Source organism: Amblyomma americanum, chromosome 9, assembly GCF_052857255.1.
Source record: "Amblyomma americanum isolate KBUSLIRL-KWMA chromosome 9, ASM5285725v1, whole genome shotgun sequence".
NCBI classification, from domain to species: domain Eukaryota; kingdom Metazoa; phylum Arthropoda; class Arachnida; order Ixodida; family Ixodidae; genus Amblyomma; species Amblyomma americanum.
This window is the reverse complement of record NC_135505.1, coordinates 21239273-21265364: the sequence shown is the minus strand read 5'-3', so window position 1 is coordinate 21265364 and position 26092 is coordinate 21239273. Positions and strand designations below refer to the sequence as shown.

The following is a 26092-nucleotide window of genomic DNA, read 5'->3' as shown; positions in this document are numbered from 1 at the left end:
TTGATCATGATTTCCAGTTCACCTCCTGAGTGACTCACCAAGGCAATGTCATCAGCAAATCGCAGATTATTTAGGTATTCTCCATTTATTCTTATTCCCAACTGTTCTCAATTCAGGCCTCGGAATAGCTCCTGTAAACATGCGGTGAACAGCATTGGCGAGATCGTGTCTCCTTGTCTGACGCCCTTCCTAATTGGAATTTTATTGCTGACTTTATGGAGGACTATAGTAGCTGTGCAGTTGCTATATATATCTTCCAGTATTTTGACATAAGGCTCTTCTACCCCCTGATTACGCATTGCCTGTATGACTGCTGAGGTTTCCACTGAGTCGAATGCTTTCTCGTAATCAATGAAAGCTATATATAGAGGTTGGTTATATTCTGCACATTTTTCTATCACCTGATTGATAGTGTGAATATGATCTATTGTGGAATATCCTTTACGAAAGCCTGCCTGATCATTTGGTTAATTAAAGTCTAACGTTGCCCTGACTCTATTAGCGATTACCTTAGTAAATACTTTGTAGGCAACGGATAGTAAGCTGATCGGCCTGTAACTTTTCAAGTCCTTGGCGTCTCCCTTCTTAAGAATTAAGATAATGTTTGCATTCTTCCAAGCTTGTGGTACAGTCGAGGTCATAAGGCATTGCGTATACAGGGTGGCTAGTTTTTCTAGCACGATGTCCCTGTTACCTGGTCCTCCCCAGCTGCTTTTCCCCTTTTCATTGCTTCTAAGGCTTTCTTTACTTCATCTTTCGTTACTGGCGGGATGACGCATTGCTGTGCACTGCTGTCTTTCTCATTAGCGCTCTGATTACATTGGCTACTGTACAGGTCTGTATAGAAATCTTCGGCTACGTTAACTATCTTACCCATATTGCTAATGACATTGCCCTGCTTGTCTCTTAATGCATACATCTGGTTTTTACCTATGCCTAGTTTCCTCTTCACTGCTTTTAGGCTACCTCCATTCTTTAGAGCATGCTCGATTCTCTCCATATTAAACTTCCTTATGTCGGCTACCTTGCGCTTATTTATTAACTTTGATAGCTCCGTTAGTTCTCTTCTATAGGTAGGGTTAGACGCCTTCATGCTTTGGCGCTTCTTAATCAGATCTTTCGTTACCTGAGATAGCTTCCCGGTATCCTTTGGAACTGTCCTACCATCTACTTCTACTGCGCTCTCCGTAATTATTGATGCCAGATTATCGTGCATTGAATAAACATCAAGATCGTCTTCCTCAGTTAAAGCTGAATATCTGTTTTGCAGCGCTATCCTAACTCCTGTGCTTTCCCTCTTACGGCTAACTCGTTAATGGTCTTCTTCTTCACTAGCTTCTTCCGTTCCCTCCTCAAGTCTAAGCTAATTCTAGACGTTGCCGTTCTGTGGTCGCTACAACGCACGTTTCCGAGGACGGCCACATCCTGAATGATGCCAGGTTTAGCGCATAGTATGAAGTCGATTTAATTTTTAGTTTCACCATTGGGGCTCTTCCAGGTCCACTTCCTGTTCTCTCGTTTGCGGAAGAAGGTATTCATGATCTGTAAATTATTTCTATCCGCGAATTCGACTAATAACTCTCCCCTGCTATTTCTAGAGCCTATCCCATAGTCACCTACTGCGTGGTCGTCAGCCTGCTTCTTGCCCACCTTCGCGTTGAAGTCGCCCATCAGTACAGTGTACTGCGATTTTACTTTATTCATTGCCGATTCTACGTCCTCATAGAAATTTTCAACGGTCTGATCATCATGGCTGGATGTGGGTGCGTAGGACTGCACCACTTTCAGCTTGTACCTCCTATTCAGCCTAATTACTATAGCTGCTACCCTCTCGTTAATACTATAGGACTCCTCTACGTTGCCTGCTATATCCTTATTAATGAGGAATCCCACACCTAGTTCTCGTCTATCCTCTAATCCGCGATAGCACAGTATGTGTCCGTCCTTTAGTACTGTATACGCCTCACCTGTCCTCCTAACTTCGCTAAGACCTATCACATCCCATTTAATTCCCGCTAGTTGCTCGAACAGAACTGCTAGGCTAGCCTAGATAAAGTTCTAGCGTTAAACGTTGCCAGGTTCAGATTCCAATGGCGGCCTGTCCGGATGGATGCAGCGATGGCGTAAAGGTAAAACATCCGCCTCGCGTGCAAGAGGACAGGGGTTCAAATCCTGGTGCCGCGCAATTCTCCACCGGATTTCAAAAAAAAAAATCCGCGTGTCGATGGAATTGCATAACCAGGCCTGGAGTGCGGCCTGATCTCGGTGACCAGAACCGACAACGCACTCTCTCACCAGAGCAGGATTTGGCCACCCTGCTGTAGTACTTGGCCACAACCTTCTATGATCAAACCAATTAGAAATCAGCTTTCGGGCAAATCAATGTACGATAGGTAAGACTATGGCATATATATCGGCTTCTCCATGGAGGAGCGGATGGCGTCCGCCATATCGCCGAAACATTGTTCCCGACGCTCTCTTTTTCACTGGAAACCTGCAACTCAAGCGTAGCAGCACTCCGAAGCTGTTCTGTTTCGTTTTCGCGCACACATACATGTGAGAAGGCGTGCAATTCATATTTACCGCAAACCTCTGGCAGCAACACATGAATGTCCATGCGAACCACTGACAGAACTGAGCAAACGACGCGGTATGCGCTGTTCTGCCGCACCGATTATCCATAGACTAGTTCGTAGCGCTGCCACACTGTGGCGTCAATTCCGTGAAAATTGTCAACAAAAATATTTTCTTTTCTCTGCTTGAAATTATTCCGACGGCAAATTTCAGAAGATTTGACTTCCCGTTTGGCATCAGTTGGGGCTTCACCGCGCTTTTGGGATGGAGTATTGACCTCCAAGAATGGAAGCTAATAGTTATTCGCGCTCACAGGCGCAGTCTAGAACACACCTCAGCGCAAGCTCTGACTGCTTGTTACAGGATTTTAGATGTAGCCCAAATTAAGAAGAAGGAGAAAGACAAGTGAGAAAAGTTCGCTCCTCACCCTACCTACTCTCCTTAGGCACAATATAGCCATGAACATGTCGTTGCTATTCAAAAGGACATAGAGCATAACTTTTTTTTTCCTAGCAGAAGTAGACTATATGGCTCTTTCACGCTAAATTAATATTTGTACCACTGCAAAAGGCGCATTTATTTCGCAGAAACTTGTCTTTAACAATTTTCCATCCACTCTATTCGAGCTCGATACGTCCGCGCTGTAAATGACTCCGTGAGCACCATTTCGGAGTTAATGAAGGCGTTTCCTAGCCTCTGGGATGCGCGTTGAAACTGTGTCGACGCGCTGAATTATATGCTTTTAATCAGGCGGTGGTGCACGCGACACCTGTGCATTTCATTTCTTGGGCTTTTCTACCTCGACTTTGTCTTCAGAATGCTGTTGTTTGTCGTTAAAAGCCAACTTCAATTTGTCAGAATAGAAAGAGGGGCTCCTTGGGGTAGTCTGAGTTAATTTTTTCACTGAAAAAACACACAGGACGTAGAAAAAAGGCACACAGGAGAAACACTGACTTTAGCTGACGGCTTAATGGCCGATCTGCAACTATATATGCAGAATCAAGAAGCTTGTAACCGCCATATCACTGCGCTTGCCCCATAACTTCGCTTACAGTTAAAAAAAAAATGCTAGGGTTCTGACGTAGTTAAACCGAGTATACGTGTGAAAGCATGCGTTTAGCCTGGTTGGCTCACTGCTGGGTCGCCGGCATGTCTGGCGACGATATTAGACTCAGGTTAGGCTCTGAACGAGGTTAAGCTTATGTGATGTGTTCGTGCCGCAGATGGATATTGTTAAAGACGACAATGTGCAGTGCACAGCGTGAGAGTGTGTTGCAGTTTCACTCGTGGTTTGTGCACGGCTTCTTTTGTGCGCTTCGAGTAAGCGTCACACTACCGCTCTCTACCAGAAGCATCGCGGCTCTTCTCGTCGTCTCTGGAGCACCGAGAAACGCTCTTCCTCGCGTGCGACGAAATGCCTTCAGCATAGCGCGTTGCGCTACCCGCCTACCGCGTTGCAGTCTCGACGTGGCAGGATGCCATGTATGCCGACTACATCACCATCTGGACAAATACGGGTTCACTAAAAGAAAAGGAAGAAAGACTACAGGAGGCCGCGACCTGCGTAGAGAACTACGTAAACGCGAGAGGGCTAGCATGCTCCACCGAAAAATCAGAACTGCTCAGAGTCTGGAGAGGGAAACAAAACCGCACAGTCCCGAACAGCGACGAGCTTAGGCTCAACGTCTACCTAGAGGGAAAACCCATACCAGAGAAAACACTCATAAAAATCTTGGGCATGTGGATACAATCCAACCAACGGTGTACACATGCACTTGCTCTACTCAAAGCTTCCACCCTACAAGTTGCCCGCATGATCACGCGCGTCTCCCATAAACGCTCGGGGATGCGAGAAGACACACTAAAGCTGGTCAGGAACCTGGTGATCAGCCGAGTCACCTACAGTCTTCCATACTACAACCCAATCAAAAGCGAAATCCAACAGATTGATGCGATTATACGCAAAGCATACAAAACAGCACTCCATCTACCGCAATGCACATCCACAGAGAAGCTTTTAGCACTAGGACTTCATAACAACATTGAAGAACTGAGAGAGGCACAACACGTCTCCCAGTTGCAGAGACTACAGCGGACTCCGTCTTGCAGGGAGCTTCTGCAGAAGTTGGGATGCAGCGAACAAATACAAGAAATCCAGCGAACCGCGACTATCCCGGACGGCATACGGGGCACAATTGGAGTGACCCCACCCCCAAGAACATGGACCCCAAACTACACGAAGAACGCAGAAAGGCGAGAGCCGAGTACATCCAAAAATCACTAGCCCGCCAGACAATAACGGTGTATGTGGCCGCAGCCACATACACCAGAAGGACGGGACAAAACAACCCCAACGCGGTAGCGGCTGTGATAAACTCGGACATGCGGGATATCATCAGCGCGTCGCTACGGGACTGCACGGTAGTCGAGGCTGAAGAAATGGCCGTCGCTCTAGCGGCAGCGGAGGGCTACCGGACTAAGCGATCCTTAACAATACTAACCGACTCTCAAACGGCATGCCGAAACTTCATGTTAGGCAGAATAGGTCACAGAGCGCTCCGCATACTCCGCTCTGGGGACCGGCCCAAACAAAGCACAGAAGAAGAGCCAATAAAACATACGATAATATGGACGCCGGGACACGCGGGAGTGGAAGGCAACCAAGCGGTCGACAGGGTAGCTCGAGGGTACACTTTTTACCCAGCTCCCCCCATGCACAAGCGACCTCGAGGAAGCCGAACCTGTCCCTAGAGTACAACATGAATTGGTGGGCGAGTTGGTCAGACATAGTTCTGTAAACCAGCGCAACGGCTCGAAGCCAAACAGAAAGGGACAAAACACAGCGCTGATCCCTTCTGACTTGAAGACTGAAGAAGAAGCCTCAGATGATCCTTTCATAGCCTCACCTGATGTTGCCATTCGGACCTCAAGAACTTGCATATCCTTATGCCGTGGCTAACTGAAGGCTGAAAGCCCACAAACAAGCATAGCACCTCGGGAGGCAGAATGCGCTTTCGAATGCAGAAGCCAAGCATTCGCGATTTACACGAAGCATTTGCTATGACGGGTATGAAACGAGACGGTTCGGTGAGACAGGACGAAGAAATAGAGCCCCTTGTACAAGAAATAAAGCTGTACAACATGAACTGGTGGGCGAGTTGGTCAGACATAGTTCTGTAAACCAGCGCAACGGCTCGAAGCCAAACAGAAAGGGACAAAACACAGCGCTGATCCCTTCTGACTTCAAGACTGAAGAAGAAGCCTCAGATGATCCTTGCATAGCCTCACCTGACGTTGTCATTCGGACCTCAAGAACTTGCATATCCTTATGCCGTGGCTAACTGCAGGCTGAAAGCCCACAAACAAGCATAGCACCTCGGGAGGCAGAATGCGCTTTCGAATGCAGAAGCCAAGCATTCGCGATTTACACGAAGCATTTGCGATGACGGGTATGAAACGAGACGGTTCGGTGAGACAGGACGAAGAAATAGAGCCCCTCGTACAAGAAATAAAGCTGTACAACATGAACTGGTGGGCGAGTTGGTCAGACATAGTTCTGTAAACCAGCGCAACGGCTCGAAGCCAAATAGAAAGGGACAAAACACAGCGCTGATCCCTTCTGACTTGAAGACTGAAGAAGAAGCCTCAGATGATCCTTGCATAGCCTCACCTGACGTTGTCATTCGGACCTCAAGAACTTGCATATCCTTATGCCGTGGCTAACTGAAGGCTGAAAGCCCACAAACAAGCATAGCACCTCGGGAGGCAGAATGCGCTTTCGAATGCAGAAGCCAAGCATTCGTGATTTACACGAAGCATTTGCGATGACGGGTATGAAACGAGACGGTTCGGTGAGACAGGACGAAGAAATAGAGCCCCTTGTACAAGAAATAAAGCTGTACAACATGAACTGGTGGGCGAGTTGGTCAGACATAGTTCTGTAAACCAGCGCAACGGCTCGAAGCCAAACAGAAAGGGACAAAACACAGCGCTGATCTCTTCTGACTTCAAGACTGAAGAAGAAGCCTCAGATGATACTTGCATAGCCTCACCTGACGTTGCCATTCGGACCTCTAGAACTTGCATATCCTTATGCCATGGCTAACTGAAGGCTGAAAGCCCACAAACAAGCCCAGCACCTCGGGAGGCAGAATGCGCTTTCTGTCAGACATAGTTCTGTTTGGCTTCGACCCGAGGTGCTGGGCTTGTTTGCGGGCTTTCAGCCTTCAGTTAGCCACGGCATAAGGATATGCAAGTTCTTGAGGTACGAATGGCAACGTCAGGTGAGGCTATGCAAGGACCATCTGAGGCTTCTTCTTCAGTCTTCAAGTCAGAAGGGATCAGCGCTGTGTTTTGTCCCTTTCTGTTTGGATTCGAGCCGTTGCGCTGGTTTACAGAACTATGTCTGACCAACTCGCCCACCAGTTCATGTTGTACAGCTTTGTTTCTTGTACAAGGGGCTCTATTTCTTCGTCCTGTCTCACCGAACCGTCTCGTTTCATACCCGTCATCGCAAATGCTTCGTGTAAACCGCGAATGCTTGGCTTCTGCATTCGAAAGCGCATTCTGCCTCCCGAGATGCTGGGCTTGTTTGTGGGCTTTCAGCCTTCAGTTAGCCACGGCATAAGGATATGCAAGTTCTTGAGGTCCGAATGGCAACGTCAGGTGAGGCTATGCAAAGATCATCTGAGGCTTCTTCTTCAGTCTTCAAGTCAGAGGGGATCAGCGCTGTGTTTTGTCCCTTTCTGTTTAGCTTCGAGCCGTTGCGCTGGTTTACAGAACTGTCCCTAGAGATTACTCGGCAATCTTAAACCACTACAAGGGCTGCAGGAAACGGTACCCCCACCACATAAATCTCTCTCCAGGGAAGAAGACGCCGTCGCCTGGAGGCTGCTACAGACGGGCTCATACCCGTATCTAAATACACTCAACAAAATACAACCCACACAATACACAGACAAATGCCCATGGTGCCATGAAACACCCACGCTCTATCACATAACGTGGGCCTGCCAGAAAATAGAGGTGGCACCAAAAATACCAAACCCGAGTGCGGAGCAATAGGAAGGAATGCTCTCCAGCGACCGTCAGGACGTCCAACTTGGGTTGATCCGGCGAGCACAGCTGGCAGCGGCATCCAGCGGAGCCCTGGACTAGCGGCAGACGACCATTGCTAAGAAGACGGACGACACACCTGGCTCCGCCAAATTGCTCACCTACTCTCTAGAGCTCAATAAACGTTTTCCTTCCTTCCTAGCGGGCTGCGGATGGGAACGTGGCGCCATCTAGCGCTTTCTCGGGCGATCTGTGCATTCGTAGTTGCGCGGCGCGGTACGCGGTGGCGGTACGTGCTATGCTGTCTAACGTCACACGTTGCAACGTTTGAACGGTTTGGCGTACCGCGTAGTGCTAAGAGCACTTTGAGCACAGCACACCAATTAGAAGATGCAGCGATGGCGTAGAGGTAGAGCATCCGCCTCGCATGCAGGAGGACCGGGGCTCGAATCCTGGTGCCGCGCAGTTCTCCACCGGGTTAAAAAAAAAAAATCCGCGTGTTGATGGAATTGCATAACCAGGCCAGGAGTGCGGCCTGATCTCGGTGACCAGAACCGACAACGCACTCCCTCACCAGAGCAGGATTTGGCCACCCTGGTACTTGGCCACAACCTTCTATGATCAAACCAATTAACCCTCGGCCCTCAGTCCCCAACGGCTGCGACGCAGGGGGGGGGTGCTAAGAATTTCTGGCTCCGGACAGGCCGCCATTAGAATCTGAACCTGGCAACGCTTAACGCTAGAACTTTATCTAGTGAGGCTAGCCTAACAGTGCTAGTTCGAGGAACTAGCGGGAATTAAATGGGATGTTATAGGGCTTAGCTTCCTCATTAATAAGGATATAGATGGCAACGTAGAGGAGCTCTATAGTATTAACGAGAGGGTAGCAGCTATAGCAATTAGGCTGAATAGGAGACACAAGCTGAAAGTGGTGCAGGCCTACGCACCCACATCCAGCCATGATGACCAGACCGCTGAAAGTCTCTATGAGGATCGCGACGTAGAATCGGCAATGAATAAAGTATAATCACCGTACACTGTACTGATGGGCGACTTCAATGCGAAGGTGGGTAAGAAGCAGGCTGACGACCACGCGGTATGTGGCTATGGGATAGGCTCTAGAAATAGCAGGGGAGAGTTATTAGTCGAATTCGCGGATAGAAATAATTTACGGATCATGAATACCTTTGTAGCACCCTCTCCTGGGCGGCGCCGACAACCCGGCTAGCGCGCGCCATTCTGCGAAGAGAATAAAGACGGCACCTGGTCGTGGCTCGTGCAGCCACGGCTGGCAGTTCTGTTCTGGTGTCGGCTCGTAGCAGTGATCTCGTTTCCTTCGCTGCTGAGGCGTTAAGCCTACATTGGTGACCTAGGACGAGCAATGACCGATCCCGCAACATCCACGCAGCAGGATTCGCGTCCGCAGGACGTCTCGTCGCTGCGGGTTCGCATTCCACCTTTCTGGCTCCAGAACCTGCAAGTTTGGTTCCACCAGGTTGAGGCGCAATTTTGCCTAGCCCGCATCACGTCGGAGACGACGCGCTACTACCATGTTGCCTCAAGCCTGCCTCCTGACGTTGCCGGTGAGCTCTCCGACGTTCTCTCCGCCCCCATGGGTGCTACACCATATCAGCACCTGAAAACCAAGGTTCTGGAGAGATTTATGCCGTCGGACCGCACCCGCCTCCAGCAGCTCCTTACCGGGGAAGACCTTGGGGACCGGCGCCCCTCCCAGCTTCTGCGCCGCATGCAACAGCTTCCCGGGAAGCGCGACATCCCCAACCACTCAGCGTTGCTTCGAGAGCTTTTCCTCCAACGCCTTCCCCAGCCCATCCGCCTCGTCCTTGCGGCGGCCGGTGACGTCACCCTCGACCGCCTGGCTGAGCTCGCAGATAACGTTCATGAGGCCACCTCCCCGTCCGCCACTGCTGTTTTGCCGCCAAGAAACCCAGCGATTTCGCGCCTTGAGGCCCGTCTAGAGGAGCTTGCCGCCTCAGTCGCCGCACTCCGGAGCCGACCTCTGGAGACCCGTCCGTCTCGTCTTGATCATCGCGCTCTTTCGCGCTCACGTCAAGCTCGGAGCCCCAGCCCTACATCTCTCTGCTGGTACTACAGGCGTTTTCGCCACCGGGCCACGAAGTGTACACCGCCCTGTTCGTGGCCGGGAAACGCCCGCCGGGATCACTAACGGCGGCATGTGGTTCCCTCAGTCATTCGAGCCGCCTGTTCATGGTCACTGACAAGTTCTCCGGCACCCAGTTTCTAATCGACACGGGCGCGGAAATCAGCGTGGTTCCACCGACTAAGGCAGATCGTTCCAAGCCATCAGGACTGTCGCTCCGTGCTGCCAACGCCTCGTCTATACCCACGTATGGGCTACGATCTCTCACCCTCGACTTCGGCCTACGCCGCACTTTTCGATGGGTCTTCGTCATCGCAGACGTGGTTCGCCCGATCATCGGCTCAGACTTCCTCTCCTATTTCGACTTAGACGTCAGCGTGCGGCATCGTCGCCTTACCGACGGTCTGACTCATCTCTCCATCTCGGGAGTCTCGTCCGACCTTGCTCCCATGGGCATTCGCACGCTGATACCTTCCTCTCAGTTCGAAAAAGTGTTGGCGGATTTCACGGAGCTCACTAAGCCATGCAACCTCACTCAGGCGCCTAAACAAACTGTGACACAACACATCGTCACCCGGGGTCCGCCCGCAGCTGCTCGACCGCGCCGCTTGTTTGGAGACCGTCTAGCTATCACTAAACGTGAGTTTGACCAGATGCTGGAGCTCGGCATTATATGCCCGTCGTCCAGCGCGTGGGCGTCTCCGCTGCATCTAGTGCCCAAGCGTGATCCCGGTGACTGGCGTCCCTGCGGCGACTATCGGGCGTTGAATGCCAACACTGTCCACGACAGCTATCCGCTGCCCCACATCCAGGACTTTACATCGTGCCTCGCCGGCTGCGCCATTTTTAGCAAAGTTGACCTGGTTAAGGCGTATCACCAAATTCCCATTGAACCCGCCGACATACCTAAGACCGCCATCACGACGCCCTTTGGTTTGTTTGAGTACGTCTGGATGCCTTTTGGACTACGCAATTCGGTTCCGAGCTTCCAGCGGTTCATGGCTGAGGTCACGCGGGGCCTACCGAGTGTATTCGCGTAGCTTGACGATGTCCTCATCGCCAGCCCTACACCTCATGATCATGAGCAAGACCTACGTGCTTTGTTCAAGCGCCTACAGCACTACGGCCTGGCTGTGAATGCCTCCAACTGTGTTTTCGGTGCTTCTGAGCTCGAGTTTTTGGGTCATCACATATCCTCAGTGGGTATCCGCCCTCTCGCGTCCCACGTCCAGACCATCGAGAATTTTCCCCTACCCACAACCCTGCGCCTCCTGCGACAATTCCTGGGGCTGGTGAATTTCTCCCGCCGCTTTATCCCGCACTGTGCAGAGCTACTTCGCCCGCTCACCGACCTCCTCCGGTCAACCGCTGGCCCGTCCTCCGCAATCTCTTGGTCATCAGGAGCCCAGGCTGCCTTTACTGCTGCGAAGCAAGCAGTCGCTAACGCCGTGCTTCTAGTCCATCCGCGCAACGACGCCCCTACGAGATTGATGGTGGATGCCTCCAGCGTGGCCATCGGAGCCGTCTTACAGCAGTACATTAACTCCGAGTGGAGACCATTGTCTATTTACTCTCGGAAGCTACTTCCTGCTGAGAGCCGCTACAGCGTCTTCGGTCGAGAGCTCCTAGCCATCTACTTCGCTATCCAGCACTTTCGGCATTTTGTAGAAGGATGCAAGTTTCACGTGCTAACCGATCATAAACCGCTGGCATATGTGTTCCGGACCAACTCATCGAAGTACGTGTCACGTGAACTCCGTCAGCTCGCTTATATCTCGGAGTTCACCATCGACATCCGGCATGTGAAAGGTGCAGCCAACATCGCCGCTGACGCCCTCTCTCGTATAGTCGCGGTAGACGCTCCATCTTCCACCGTCGACTGGGCCGCATTCTCTTCTGCCCAGCAGAATGACGATGAGCTCGCCGCTTTTCGAGCGAACCCTCGTTCTCTCCGATTACGGCTTGTGCCCCATCCTTGCTCGCCTGAGCCCTTGTGGTGCGATGTTTCAACGGAACTTCCTCGCCCTTTTGTTCCGGCCTCACTACGTCGCCCTATCTTCCATTCTCTCCATGACATATGCCATCCAGGCATTAGGGCTACTCAGCGCCTTCTCACCCAGCGCTATGTTTGGCCCGGAATCAACGCTTATGTGCGTGCTTGGACGCGCCGGTGCCTACCCTGTCAGTCGGCCAAGATCTGTCGACATACCAAGACACCTTCCCAAGCCTTTCTACCCCCTGGCCGTCGTTTCGACGATGTTCATCTCGACATCGTGGGCCCTCTACCCATCTCTCGAGGCTACCGCTATATTTTTACCATAGTCGACCGTTTCACTCGATGGCCGGAGGCAGTCCCCATTCCTGACATCACCGCAGAGACTGTTTCGCGCGCCTTCATTTCTGCGTGGGTATCTCGATTTGGTTGTCCTGGCACTGTGACAACCGACCGTGGACGCCAGTTTGAGTCCTCCCTGTTTGCTTCCCTTAATAATATTCTCGGCGCCAGGCATTGCCTTACCACTGCATATCAACCGTGTGCTATAACGGCATGGTGGAACGCATTCACCGCCAATTGAAGGCCGCCCACGCTGCCCGCCTCAAATGCGCCTCCTGGGTCGACTCCTTGCCCCTTGTGCTGCTTGGTCTAAGGGTCGTCATCCGAGAAGACTTACAGTGCTCAGCTGAAGAGCTTGTGTATGGAAGTGCTTTGCGTCTTCCAGGCGACTTCTTTACATCCCAGCAGCTTCCAGCCCAGCCCCAAGAATTCCGCCAACGCCTGCTGGACTGCGTTAAAGACCTCCGGCCTACTCCCCCACGTCCGTCCCGCCACCATACCATTTTCGTACACCCCGACCTGGCCACTTCGACCCACGTTTTTGTGCGCCGCGACGGTGTCCGAGCTCCACTCACACCGGCTTACGACGGACCTTTCCGCGTTTCCGCCGCACCCCGAAAACCGCCACCATCCTCCAAAACGGCCGCGGAGAGACCGTCAGTCTAGACCGCCTTAAACCGGCTTACATGGAGACCGCCCTGGCACGACTCCCAGCGCCGCCTGACCTAGTGCTCGAGTGCCATCGCCGGCCCTCCGTCCGTTTCGACTTCCAGTCTAGGCGGGGGGTCCGTGAGCACCCTCTCTTGGGCGGCGCCCACAACCCGGCTAGCGCGCGCCACCCTGCGAAGAGAATAAAGACGGCACCTGGTCGTGGCTCATGCAGCCACGGCTGGCAGTTCGGTTCCGGTGCCGGCTCGTAGGAGTGGTCTCGTTTCCTTCGCTCCTGAGGCGCTAAGCCTACACCTTCTTCCGCAAACGAGAAAACAGGAAGTGGACCTGGACGAGCCCCTATGGTGAAACTAAAAATGAAATCGACTTCATACTATGCGCTAAGCCAGGCATCATTCAGGATGTGGCCGTACTCGGGAAGGTGCGTTGTAGCGACCACAGAATGGTAAGGTCTCGAATTAGCTTAGACTTGAAGAGGGAACGGAAGAAGCTAGTGAAGAGGAAGACCATTAACGAGTTAGCCGTAAGAGGGAAAGCACAGGAGTTCAGGATAGCGCTGCAAAACAGATATTCGGCTTTAACTGAAGACGACGCTCTTGATGTTCATACAATGCACGACAATCTGACATCAATAATTACGGAATGCGCAGTAGAAGTAGGCTGTAGGAGAGTTCGACATGATACCGGAAAGCTATCTCAGGTGACGAAAGATCTGATTAAGAAGCGGCAAAGCATGAGAGCGTCTAACCCTGCCGACAGAATAGAACAAACAGAGCTATGAGAGTTAATAAATAAGCGCAATGTAGCCGACATAAGGAAGTTTAATATGGAGAGAATTGAGCATGCTCTAAGGAACGGAGGTAGCCTAAAAGCAGTGAAGAGGAAACTAGGCATAGGTAAAAACCAGATGTATGCATTAAGAGACAGGCAGGGCAATGTAATTAGAAATATGGATAAGATAGTTAACGTAGCTGAAGAGTTCTACACAGACCTGTACAGTAGCCAATGTAATCAGAGCATTAATGAGAAAGACAGCAGTGCACTGCAATGCGTTATCCCGCTAGTAACGCAAGATGAAGTAAAGAAAGCCTTGGAAGCAATGAAAAGGGGAAAATCAGCTGGGAGGATGGAGGGGACATCGTGCTAGAAAAACTAGCCACCCTGTATACGCTATGCCTTATGACCTCAACCCGCCTTTTTCACGACGCGACTGCGCATGCGCCTATCCCCTGGCGGCGGTGTCGCGAAACATATTGGAAGGGTCGCGCGCTCCACTCGAGACTGGCCGTGGAAGTGTAAATAAACCGGCTTCCTACGCGGGGTGCGTTGCTGCAGCCGTCGGGCGTTCAGCGCGACGCATTTGGCGATACCTACGAAATATGTTGCATACGGCTGCAATGCCCAATATGTAAAGGGAAGCAAACTCGGATTTTTTCGCTTTCCGAGCGCTTCCTGGGACAGCCTTCGACGCGAAGCGTGGATAAAAGCAGTTCGCCGGCTCGACGATCGTGGCCGCCTTTGGGCACCGTCAAGCACGTCAAGACTGTGCGGGAATCACTTTGTGACAGATACGGACGAGTTACTGTGTTTAAATGCGTGTGCAGTCTATCACGAAGTGTTTTATTCATGGGCAGGAAGGCCTCGAATGTCACCGCGGCACCCAGACTTCGTTCCCGCGTTTTTTGCTTTCTCAAACAAGAAGGCCAAATGGGCAAGTGCTGTGAGCCGCTTTCAACGCGCGATGGAGCGGGCAACGAAAAAGAAGCTACGACAGCATTCACGCATGGTGCTAAAATTTTGTCATAATCTCCTATGGATATTTCCTTGTTTATGCCACTACACCCTGGCCAATCCCCCCGGGTGGGTATGTGCCATGTATTAAGAAGCAGAAGAAGAAGGTGCGTTATGCGTGTGTTCGCATCATAACCATGATGAATAGCGCTGCGTGGTATCGCCGGAATTACTCAATGTGCGCCTCTCGCGCTCGTCTTTATGGACGCGCATGCTTGTTTCACATATGCAGCGGTGTGCTGTGGGAAAATACAGTGAAATGCTAACAGAGCTGCTTTGTTGCGAGTACGCTTGTGCTTTTATAGCTCGTGTAGTTATTCTGCAGCTCTTGAGCACAACGATTGCTTGTGGAAACTGTTGTCCCCAGTCGTTTTCTGTACTACGGCGTGCACGATGTAGTATCCACCTTTCATGGATGGCAGGCATATACAGCGGAAAACGCCAACCTCGCTGATCGGAGATATTTCATTGAACATTATGTTCCGAATGTAGCCTTTATCTCTGAAGCGGCGGCCCTTGCTAAGCTAGTGTTCGCATCGCATGCCGGATGATCGGAGATACTGAAGAATTTGCTCTTCGGTGGGCACTACAGCCTGCCTCGGATTTCGCACCCAGCCATCAGTCAATCCAAGAAATCCTCCAGGTACCAGGTGCTGCCCAGGACACGCCATAGTTGACAGATTCCAACAAAACGTGCTCCGGAGCGGCACTCAGTCCGGCCGGGTTGGGCGCGCAGTACCCTACCAGTGAGCTTCCATCGTTGTACGCGAGGAGGCAGCACAGGAAAATGAAAAAGGCGGACTGTACCAGAAGCTTGGAAGAATGCAAACATTATCTTAATTCATAAGAAGGGAGACGCCAAGGACTTTAAAAATTACAGGCCGATCAGCTTACGATCCGTTGACTACAAAGTATTTACTAAGGTAATCGCTAATAGGGTATAAGAGCAACGTTACTTTAATCAACCAAATGATCAGGCAAGGTTTCGTAAAGGATATTCCACAATAGGTCATATTCACACTCTCAATCAGGTGATAGAGAAATGCGCAGAATATAACCAACCTCTATGTATAGCATTCATTGATTACGACAAAGCATTCGACTCAGTGGAAACCTCATCAGTCATGCAGGCATTGCGTAATCAGGGGGTAGAAGAGCATTATGTCAAAATACTGGAAGATATATATATATATATATATATATATATATATATATATATATATATATATATATATATATATATATATATATATATATATATATATATATATATATATATATATATATTGTAACGAATAGTACACCAAAAACACTCGGGGACCAAGGAGCTACACAGCCGGTAGAGCGAGCACGAGCAGGAAGAAGATTTTCTTCGTCCTCTGCTTCTATCGCCTGAGTTCCCTTCGTCCTCCTCTTCTATCACCTGTGTCATTGCTCCCTCCCCTGCAGCATCGCCCCGATGCGGCCATCGTGCGCTAGAGTGACGAGCAGAAAGCGAGCGTGCTAGGGTGAGGCACGAGGATCACAACATAGAACAGGGCACAGCGGTCAGCCTCAAGTTCAATCGGGTGGTCTGTCGTGGTACGCCTTCATACGAACGCCGTGCACAACATCGGTAAGCTTGCGTCTGTGGGATGAGCTGGCTTGGGTGGCGGGTTGAACTTCGTAGGTGACGTCGCTAATGCGGCGGAGGACACGGTATGGGCCGAAGTATCGACGGAGTAATTTTTCAGACATCCCGCGGTGACGAACGGGCGTCCAAATCCACACATAGTCGCCTGGCTCGTAGGCAACGAAGCGCCGTCCCTGGTTGTAGCGGCCAGCGTCTAGTTGCTGTTGACGGTGTATGCGCTGCCTTGCCAGTTGCCGCGCTTCTTCCGCACGCTGCACAAAAGTGGCGATGTCGAGGTGAGGGTCACTCTCGCAGTGGGGGTCAACAGGCAGCATAGCATCCAGCGTAGTAGTAACTCGACGGCCGAAGACAAGCTGGAAGGGAGTGAGCCGCGTTGTCTCCTGCAGTGCCGTATTGTAAGTGAATGTAGCCTATGGCAGAATTTGGTCCCAGGTTTTATGCTCTATATCCACGTACATGGAAAGCATGTCGGCCAGAGCATGTTGAGCCGTTCCACCAAGCCATTGGTCTGCGGGTGGTACGCCGTCGCACGTCTATGGCTGGTGTGCGTCAGTTTCAGCACAGCCTGGGTTAGGCGGGCTGTGAAAGCTGCCCCACGGTCAGTAATAATGACCGCAGGGGGCGCCATGACGCAGGACGATGCTGTGGACAAAAAACTCGGCTACTTCGGCAGCAGTTCCGCTCGCAAGCGACGTGGTCTCAGCATAACGTGTCAAGTAGTCCGTCGCAACAGCGATCCACCGTTTTCCAGTGGATGACTTCGGGAAGGGGCCAAGGAGATCCATTCCAACTTGTTGAAAAGGGATCTTCGGTGGCGCTATTGGCTGAAGAAATCCGGCTGGTTTCATGGGTGGAGACTTCCGGCGTTGGCAGTCGCGGCAGGTTCGCACGTAGGTCTGCACTGATGGAAGTAATTTGGGCCAATAGTACTTCTCCCGAATGCTTGACAGCGTGCGACTGACTCCCAAGTGGCCGGCGGACGGCTCGTCGTGACAAGCGCTCAAGATGTCAGGTCGTAACTGGGTGGGCACCACGAGTAAAAAATGTTTCGGTGGAATTTCCAAAGTTGCGCTTGTAGAGAACGCCATTTCGCATGGTGAAGGATTGCAGGCCACGACGAAAAACACGCGGAACCCGACCACTGTGACCTTCCAGGTGCTCGATGAGCGGCGCTAGCTCCGGGTCCGTTCGTTGAAGCTGAGCCACATGGGATGGGCTAAGAGCAGAAATGAAAGGAAGATGTTCGGTGATTTCTTGCGGAGCGTGGTCCACGGGCGCGCGTGATAAGCAATCCGCATCTTGGTGCTGCCGGCCCGACTTGTAAACGACAGTCACGTCGTACTCTTGCAAGCGGAGGCTCCACCTAGCCAACCGGCCGGACGGATCTTTAAGGCTTGCCAGCCAGCATAACGAGTGATGGTCGCTGACAACACGGTAGGGTCGTCCGTACAGGTATGGACGAAACTTGCTGATGGCCCAGATCACCGCAAGGCATTCTTTCTCTGTCGTCGAATAGTTCGCCTCCGATCGCGAAAGTGTTCGGCTCGCGTAAGCGATAACGCGTTCCACGCCGTCCTGCCACTGGATAAGTACCGCCCCAAGGCCAACATTGCTGGCATCGGTGTGTATATCGGTGGCGGCGTCTTCATCGAAATGGGCGAGTATCGGGGGGCTGTGTAGGCGGTTGCGGAGCTCCTGAAAAACTTCTTGGTCGCTTCCCCACAGAAAGGGTGTTTCGTCTCTAGTCAGTGCTGTCAACGGGTCAGCTATTCTGGAGAAATCGGGCACAAAGCGTCGGTAGTAAGAACAGAGGCCCAGAAAACGTCGAAGTGCCTTCTTGTCGGTTGAGCGCGGAAAACTGGAGACGGCAGCAGTCTTGTCGGGGTCCGGGAGAACGCCTTGTGCGCTGACAACATGGCCAAGGAAGCGAAGTTCCTTGAAACCAAAATGACATTTCTCGGGCTTGATCGTTAGTTGCGCGCATTTCAGGGCTCGAAGCACGATGCGCAGCCGGTCCAAATGTTGATCGAAGGTAGGCGAGAAAATGACGACGTCGTCCAAGTACACCAAGCAAGACTTCCACTTCAGACCGGATAAAACGGTGTCCATCATACGCTGGAACGTGGCCGGCGCCGAGCAAAGACCAAACGGGAGCACCTTGAACTCGTATAAACCGTCTGGAGTCACGAAAGCCGTCTTCTCTCGGTCTCTCTGGTCCACCTCTATCTGCCAGTATCCGCTTTTGAGATCTTATGAGGAGAAGAACCTGGCGTCACGTAATCGGTCGAGGGCATCGTCAATCCTGGGAAGCGGATAAACGTCCTTTTTGGTCACGTTGTTTAGTTTCCGGTAATCAGCACAGAATCTCAAGGTGCCGTCTTTCTTTTTGACGAGGACCACGGGCGACGCCCATGGGCTTGTTGACGGCTGAATAACATCGTCTGCAAGCATTTCATCGACTTGCGTTTTAATGGCTTCACGTTCCTTAGGAGAAACACGGTATGGGCGCTGGCATACAGGCGGCGTGGCCTCGTCTGTGATGATGCGATGCTTGGCGACAGGTGTACGACCGACCCTGGAGCTGGTGGCGAAGCAATCTGCAAAATCTGCTAGAAGAGCAGACAGAAGATTCTTCTGCTCAGGTGCCAAGTCCGGGTTGATTTTCACGGTCTGCAGGGCGTGGCATGGTGCGGTCTCGTCTTGAGGGCTGGCCCCGACGGCGCATAAATCAGGCAACACAGTAACTTCGTGAAGTAAGGCAACAGCCGTGTCCCTGGCGAGGTGCTGAACCTCGTTGGCGAAGTTCGTGAGTAGGACACTAGTACAACCGTTGTTATGCAACTGGACGAGGCCTCGAGCGACGGCTATTCGCTTCGCGAACAGCAGCGGGAGGTGGCTATCCGCGATACCCTCGTAATCGTGGAACAAGTCATGTCTCACGAGAACCAGGACGCTAGACCGTGGTGGCACCATCACGTCATCGTCGACTATACGCAGAGCGTTGATTCCCGGATCTCTGTCGGTATGCGCCACGGCCTGTTTCGTCGAGAACGTGATCCGGGCTTCGTTCAGATCAATGACAGCGCCGTTCGTCTGCAGAAAGTCGAGGCCCAGGATCAAGTCCCTCGAACACTCGGACAGTACCACGAATTCACAGACGTACAGAAAACCACGGATGCCGACCCTTGCAGTACACTTGCCAGCAGGGGTAATCAGGTGACTCGCAGCAGTACGAATGCTCGGCCCAGACCATCGCGTCAAAACTTTCTTTAATTCTTGGGCGAGGGCACGGCTCATTACGGAGTAATCGGCACCGGTGTCGAGTAAGGCGGAGACGTCGACTCCATCAATTGTTACGTACAAATCGGAGGTAGCGTGTCGGATGCTGTCGCTACCTGCCCCCAGCGAAATGGCGTATCGGCGTGATGGTGGCGGAGGATCTTCACATTTCCCTACAGCAGCGGCCTTGCCTCCGGAGGCCGCCGGCATTAGTTTTCCTGGCGTGGGCTGGGCGAACGGCGTCCGGAATAGCTTTGCGCTCCGCGGGGACTTGGAGAACGGTAGCGCATTGGGGACGGTGATGTAGACCCGCGGCGACCGGATGTGACGAGATTCTGCCGCTCCAATAGGTGAGAGGCTATCTCAAGTGGCCTTTCGCCATTGCGAGGGCAGGGGTCGTCCGGGGCGAAACCCCGCAGGCCCACGCGGCGGTACGGGCACGCCCCATAGAGGTGACCCGCCTCGCCACAATGATAACAGAGGGGCCGACGGTCTGGGGCCCGCCACACTTGACTCTTACGCGTCCGCTCGTAGGCTGGCAGAGCGGGGTCACGAGGGGGACCCGGTGGCCGCACTGATGGAGCCTCGGCATTGATGGTGTAGCCTGACGTCGGAGCTTGACGGAGTACAGACGCGTACGTGGGTCTAGCGTCAAGCTGGAGGGGTACCTCAGATGCTTGTTGTTGGGCTGCGAGGCGCACCTCGTCGCGGACGACGTCAGTCAGCGACCTGAAGGATGGCATGTTAGAAGGCGTCCGAAGGGCTTGGAGTTCCTCCCGGACGACGGAACGGATGAGTTCGCGTAAGTCGTCCGGGGCGCTTCCGAGATGCATAGAACAGGTGTCTGGCCCGAAGGCGTTGACGTCACGATTGTATTGGCGGGCTCGTTGCTGTAGAGTCTTCTCCATGGTGGCCGCCTCGCTGAGAAACTCGGCCACAGTGCGCGGTGGGCTGCGCACAAGTCCCGCGAATAGCTCCTGCTTGACACCACGCATTAAATGGCGAAGCTTCTAGTCTTCCGACATAGATGGGTCCGCGCGCTTGAAAAGGCGGGTCATGTCCTCAAAGAACATGCGGACACTCTCGTTCGGGCGCTGGTTGCGCGAGTGTAGCGCAGCTTCAGCTCGCTCCCGGCGGTCGGCGTTTGGAAAAGTGGCGAGCAGGTTGCGGCAGAAGGCCTCCCAGGATGGAAACGAAGCCTCATGGTTTTCGAACCATGTCCGCGCCGACTCTTCGAGAGCGAAATACACGTTGTGGAGCTTCCGCTCATCGCTCCACCCGTTGTAACGGGCGACACGCTCGAATGTCTCGAGCCAGTCCTCGGCGTCCTCGAACACGTCGCCATGAAAAGACGGGGGTGTTCGTGGCTGCTGGCACAGGATGTGAGCTGGGAGCCTACTCTCAGTTGACATGGCAGCTGGTTCCTCCGACGTCCGAGGCTGTGTCGTCCTGGTGGCTGCCGGAAGGGGTCCGAACTCTGGGGACTCTCCTTGCAGGCGGCGGCCGCGGCGCTGGTGGACCGGGGTGAGATCCGTGATCACAGGTGGGCTGCGCGGGTCTGGAAGCGCACCCAGCACTGCCTCCACCAGATTTGTAACGAATAGTACACCAAAAACACTCGGTGACCAAGGAGCTACACAGCCGGTAGAGCGAGCACGAGCAGGAAGATTTTCTTCGTCCTCTGCTTCTATCGCCTGAGTTCCCTTCGTCCTCCTCTTCTATCACCTGTGTCATTATATATATATATATATATATATATATATATATATATATATATATATATATATATATATATATATATATATATATATATATATATAGCAAGTGCACAGCTACTATAGTACTCCATAAAGTCCGCAATAAAATTCTAATAAGGAAGGGCGTCAGGCAAGGAGACACGATCTCGCCAATGCTGTTCACCGCATGTTTACAGGAGGTATTCCGAGGCCTGAATTGAGAACAGTTGGGAATAAGAATAAGTGGAGAATACCTAAATAATCTGCAATTCGCTGATGGCATTGCCTTGCTGAGTCACTCAGGAGGTGAACTGCAAATCATGATCAATGAGTTAGGCAGGCAGAGCAGAACGATGGGTCTAAAAATTAACATGCAGAAAACCAAGGTAATGTTCAACAGCCTAGCAAAGGAACAACAGTTCACAATTGGCAGCGAGAGCCTAGAAGTTTTGCCGGAATACGTCTACTTAGGGCAGGTAGTGACAGCTGATCCGGATCATGAGAGGGAGATAACTAGAAGGATAAGAATGGAGTGGAGCGCATATGGCAAGTTCTCGGAGATCATGAGCGGCAGTATACCATTTTCCCTCAAGAGAAAAGTGTACAACAGCTTTATCGTACCGGTACTGACCTACGGGGCAGAAACGTGGAGGCTAACGAAAAGAGTTCAGCTTAAGTTAAGGACAACGCAGCGAGCCATGGAAAGAAAAATGATAGGTATAAAGTTTAGAGACTTGAAGCGGGCAGAGTGGGTAAGAAAAAAAAACGCGGGTTAATGATATCGTAATCGAAATCAAGAGGAAGAAATGGGCTTGGGCAGGGCATGTAATGCGAAGGCAAGATAACCGCTGGTCCTTAAGGGTAACGGAGTGGATTCCAAGAGAAAGTAAGCGTAGCAGGGGGCGGCAGAAGGTTAGGTGGGCGGATGAGATTAAGAAGTTTGCAGACAAAGGGTGTATGCAGCTGGCAAAGGACAGGGTTAATTGGAGAGACATGGGAGAGGCCTGTGCCCTGAAGTGGGAGTAGTAAAGTTGATGATGATGATGATGGCAAGGCGTGATCGACTGCGACGATAGCATAGTGCTCTCGAGCAGTGGCTAGCGCAGCTGGTCTGTTCGCGCCTCCGTGGGTTCGAAACCAAGTCGCGGCAATATTTATTTAATCAAGGTCAAGGTGAAGGCTTCAGCGATATGGCCCGGCTTTTGCTGTGTGGTCGTGAAGTAGGGCTTTCGCTCTAGAGCACGCGCACTAAATTACCCACTCTTAACAAACCAGCAGAATTACCTGGGTGCACGTGCCTTGCTGTTCTTTAGAAAGCGCACATCTTTAAGCGTTTCTCCTGTGTCTGTGTCTTTCCTACGAGCTGTCCAAGTTTGGCTGAAAAAATGAATTTCAGTTTTCATTGAATCAGTATTCCTTTAAGCGCGATGCACGTGTTAGCGTTATTGATCAACGTGCGATGGGGTGCTGTATTGTGCTGGCCTCGACGCCCACGCAGTTAGCACGTGTGAAGGCACTCTACGCGCAAAGCTCTAAGGTAAGCAGATATAACGGAATTAAAAAAAGTTCCGAATTTCCATCACCTCCTTTGTCACTATTCCGGGCAACTATTGTCACTATTAGTTGCCCGCTCTCACCGTTTTCTTCTCGTAGCAGCCGTGCTTCGTCCTCGAGGAATCGCTCCCTCTCGCGGGCGGCCTGCAAGTCGCGCCGCAGTTGCGCCGAGTCCTGCTGAGGAAAAAAAAAATCATGAAACACGAAATCGGGGTGACAACCAGGCTCCCTGGTTGCTGTAAATAGGAAAAGGCGAACTCATACACCGCTTCATACGTAGCAGTCAACGCTACTAATTCTAGCGCGCTTGTTCGCACAGGCTAAGTCCGCATCCAAAAAGTAGTTCGCTATACAACCAAAGTGAACACTGGCATAGTGTGTTTCCGAATTCTTAGGTACTGTGACTAGCAACTTTCTGCACTACGTGTAACCTCCTTCCACATTTTCGTCCTACGGCTCATCAAGACATTGAGAAGATTGACATGTGGCGGTATGCTACGCGGCTGGTGAGGCGAGTCACTCTGACTACATCCGCGCATTAAAAGTAGTTCACTCCCCGTGCAAATTATAGCCGACGGGCCCGGACACTGAGCGCCTCACAGCTTCGACCGTGATTTTAAGTGCTACCACTTCATTTTACACCACCCTTTGTTTTCGTCCAGACACTCATCGAGGCTTCGAGAAGAACGAATGATACGTGGCGGAGTAATATGGTTTCGCGGATGCAAGCTCAGGCCCTCAAGCTCGATGACATCTGGCAGCTTGTGCTCAACAGCTGCCTGCAGCTCTCGAAAAAAGGTTTAGCATATAGAGGGTGATTCCATTTAGCTGCATCTCATTTACATAAAAAACGGCTGGCATTGGCGCATTTTTATTTAGCAGTTAGCTTGCAGGGCATATGAGACACTCAAATCATGGCTGCTCGTACACTGGAAGGTAATTAACAAATATACTTTGAAATAAGTGTGCGCTGAAGAGATGAACACAGGTGCATAATAGAAACAAGAAAGGCGGGGCAAGGGCGCGAATTCCAACTTCAATAACGGCGCATGAAGCCAGGCGTGCTTTTACAAGAGCCGTAGAACACGCCTGGCTTCTTGTGCAGCTATTAAGGTTGCAAGTCGCGCACTTGTCCCCCTTTTCCTATTTCTATTATGCATCTGCCTTCGTCTATTCAGCGCACACCTATTTCAAAGATCATGAGACAAGTAGCCCCTTTGGATTGCTTTGGTTTATAGGGGTTTAACGTCCAAAATAAACTCAGGCTATACGCTGTAGTGAAGGGCTCCGGAAATTCCGGCCACCTGGGGTTCTTTAACGTGCACTGACATCGCGCAGTACACAGGCCTCTAGAATTTCGCCTCCATCGAAATTCAACCGCCGCGGCCGGGATCGAACCCGCGTCTTTCGGGCCGGCAGCCGAGCGTCAGAACCACTCAGCCACGGCGGCAGCGCACAACTAGCCCGTGAAGATGTCTTACTTTTCCAAATATATTTTAACTGTTTATTTCTGTGTATGTGAGAGCTTTTATTAAAGGACGTGTTTCAATCAATCAAGCATTTCTCGAAGCATATCTACCTTTCCTCGGCTGTCAGGATATTGTGGGCGACTTCATGGTTGGTTAGCGCCGAAATTGCAATTAATCGGGCCAACCTGGAGCCCACCGCTGCACTCATTGCAAGTTTGGAGGGGGAGGAGGGATTCTCGGACTGCTGACCGGCGATAGGGGCCGCGCCTGACCTTGACAGTAGCCCTTGACCGGATGCATGAGGCGTAGACGATTTCAGTAACAAAAACTTTTACTAGAATAAAGAACAACAACGAAATATTAGAACTCCAAGTTTAACAAGATACCGTCAGTTGGTCAGGCGCGAGAGAGTCAACAAGACCACAGCTACGATCCTAACAAAGGCGGTAATTTTGAGAAAATAATACAAGGTATTACAACTATGCAACAATACTACGCGAGAAAGAAACACTATAGAAAAGATTAAGTCGACAAACACCGAGCGACAGGGCAAGGAAAAGAGTTCGAGTGGGGAGAGACGGTGGCTTAGCGGCGGTGTGGCCAGGTCCGGTCGCACGGAGCGTCGGGCTGCGGATGCTCGCCGCCGGCTTGTGGGCTTTCGCGGATACGGGCGAACGTGGGCTACGCGTTTTCGGGGCCGCCGTCACCGCGCACTACGCGTCAGGCCCCCGCCTAGGCTCGCTTGCCTGCCACTTCCCTGGCTGACCTCCCTCACGTCCGCGCGCACCGATTTCTCCACGCCAACTGCTCGGCTCGCGATTTTCCCGCCGCCGCGTTCTCGCGGCAATCGAAAAAAAATTTCTTCAGGCCCCGCGTACAAACGAGACGCAGGTACTGAAAGAAAAAAAACACAAATAACTGGTGAAGGAACACAAGAGAAAGCCCGATGCTAACGAGGATCGTATGCGAAGGTCGCAAAGGGTGCCTTGGCATTCAAACCACAACTCCCCGCTCCTACAGCGTACAAGCACTCGCGTCCAGACGACCATACGAGGAGGGGGCCGAATGGTCTTGACTGACCCTCCACCCCCTCTGCCCTCGCGAGGGGTTAACCGTCCACGCGGATGGTCAAAATCGTCGCCGTCGTGCCGCGACATGTTTGCGACAAACAGGGGCGCCTTGGCCACCTCGGCCGCAAAAGTGAAAGAAGGACGGGGGAGGCACCCTAGGCACGAACTTTGTGTCAACGGTGCAAAAAACAAGAACGCGCTAAATACGATGCATGCACGCGCGAGTCTGAGCGCATACTCGGAGCTAGAATCTGAGGCCGATCTAGAGAAGGGCATCGAACACCATCGTAATACCGTCCGGGCGCACAATAAGAAGCCGAAATATTTTGTGAATATGAACTATGCGATCGTAATATGTAGCGAACATTTGTGCTTCCGAGGTGGCGATCGAGACGATCAAATTAAGATCCCGCACAGACGCACGCAGATCAGATCAATAAATAGCGAGAACTGCCGCAATAGGCGTCATTGAATGCCACAGAGACGACGTAAACCGTGGTCTAGTCGATACGAGCGAAGTGAGCCCGCTGGGAGCCCGGAACTGCCCAGTTGGAGAAAAACGAAGGGCGTTCTCGCCAGCCACCTAAAGTGTGCGCGGCAGCCAGAGAAAAGCGAGCGCATGGCTACGCACTATGGCAATGCGCGGGAAGCCCGCAGGCAGCCAAAAATGGATAATCGAAGAGGCCCATTGACTCATCGCTTCAGAGCGATGCGGACGAGAAAAGCATGGGCGTTTTTTCGTCAAGGTTGAGCGCCTTACACACCAAGTTTACGGAAGAGGATGCAGCTATGGAACGACCAGACA

The 26092-nt window shown here is 51.9% G+C and overlaps 2 protein-coding genes across 3 annotated transcripts in view; one reads left to right on the top strand and one right to left on the bottom strand.

Moving 5' to 3' along the window:
• LOC144105200 (uncharacterized) overlaps window positions 1-26092 on the bottom strand; it is a 143458-nt gene that overhangs the window by 2396 nt on the left and 114970 nt on the right. The window contains exon 11 of the mRNA XM_077638346.1: window positions 22832-22922. Coding sequence (XP_077494472.1) covers window positions 22832-22922 — 91 coding nt within the window. The remainder of the gene's footprint in view (window positions 1-22831; window positions 22923-26092) is intronic.
• LOC144104506 (angio-associated migratory cell protein) overlaps window positions 22479-26092 on the top strand; it is a 528250-nt gene continuing 524636 nt past the window's right edge. For both annotated transcript variants that reach the window (XM_077637575.1, XM_077637574.1), the window contains exon 1: window positions 22479-22490. The gene's annotated coding sequence lies outside the window, so the exon portion shown is untranslated. The remainder of the gene's footprint in view (window positions 22491-26092) is intronic.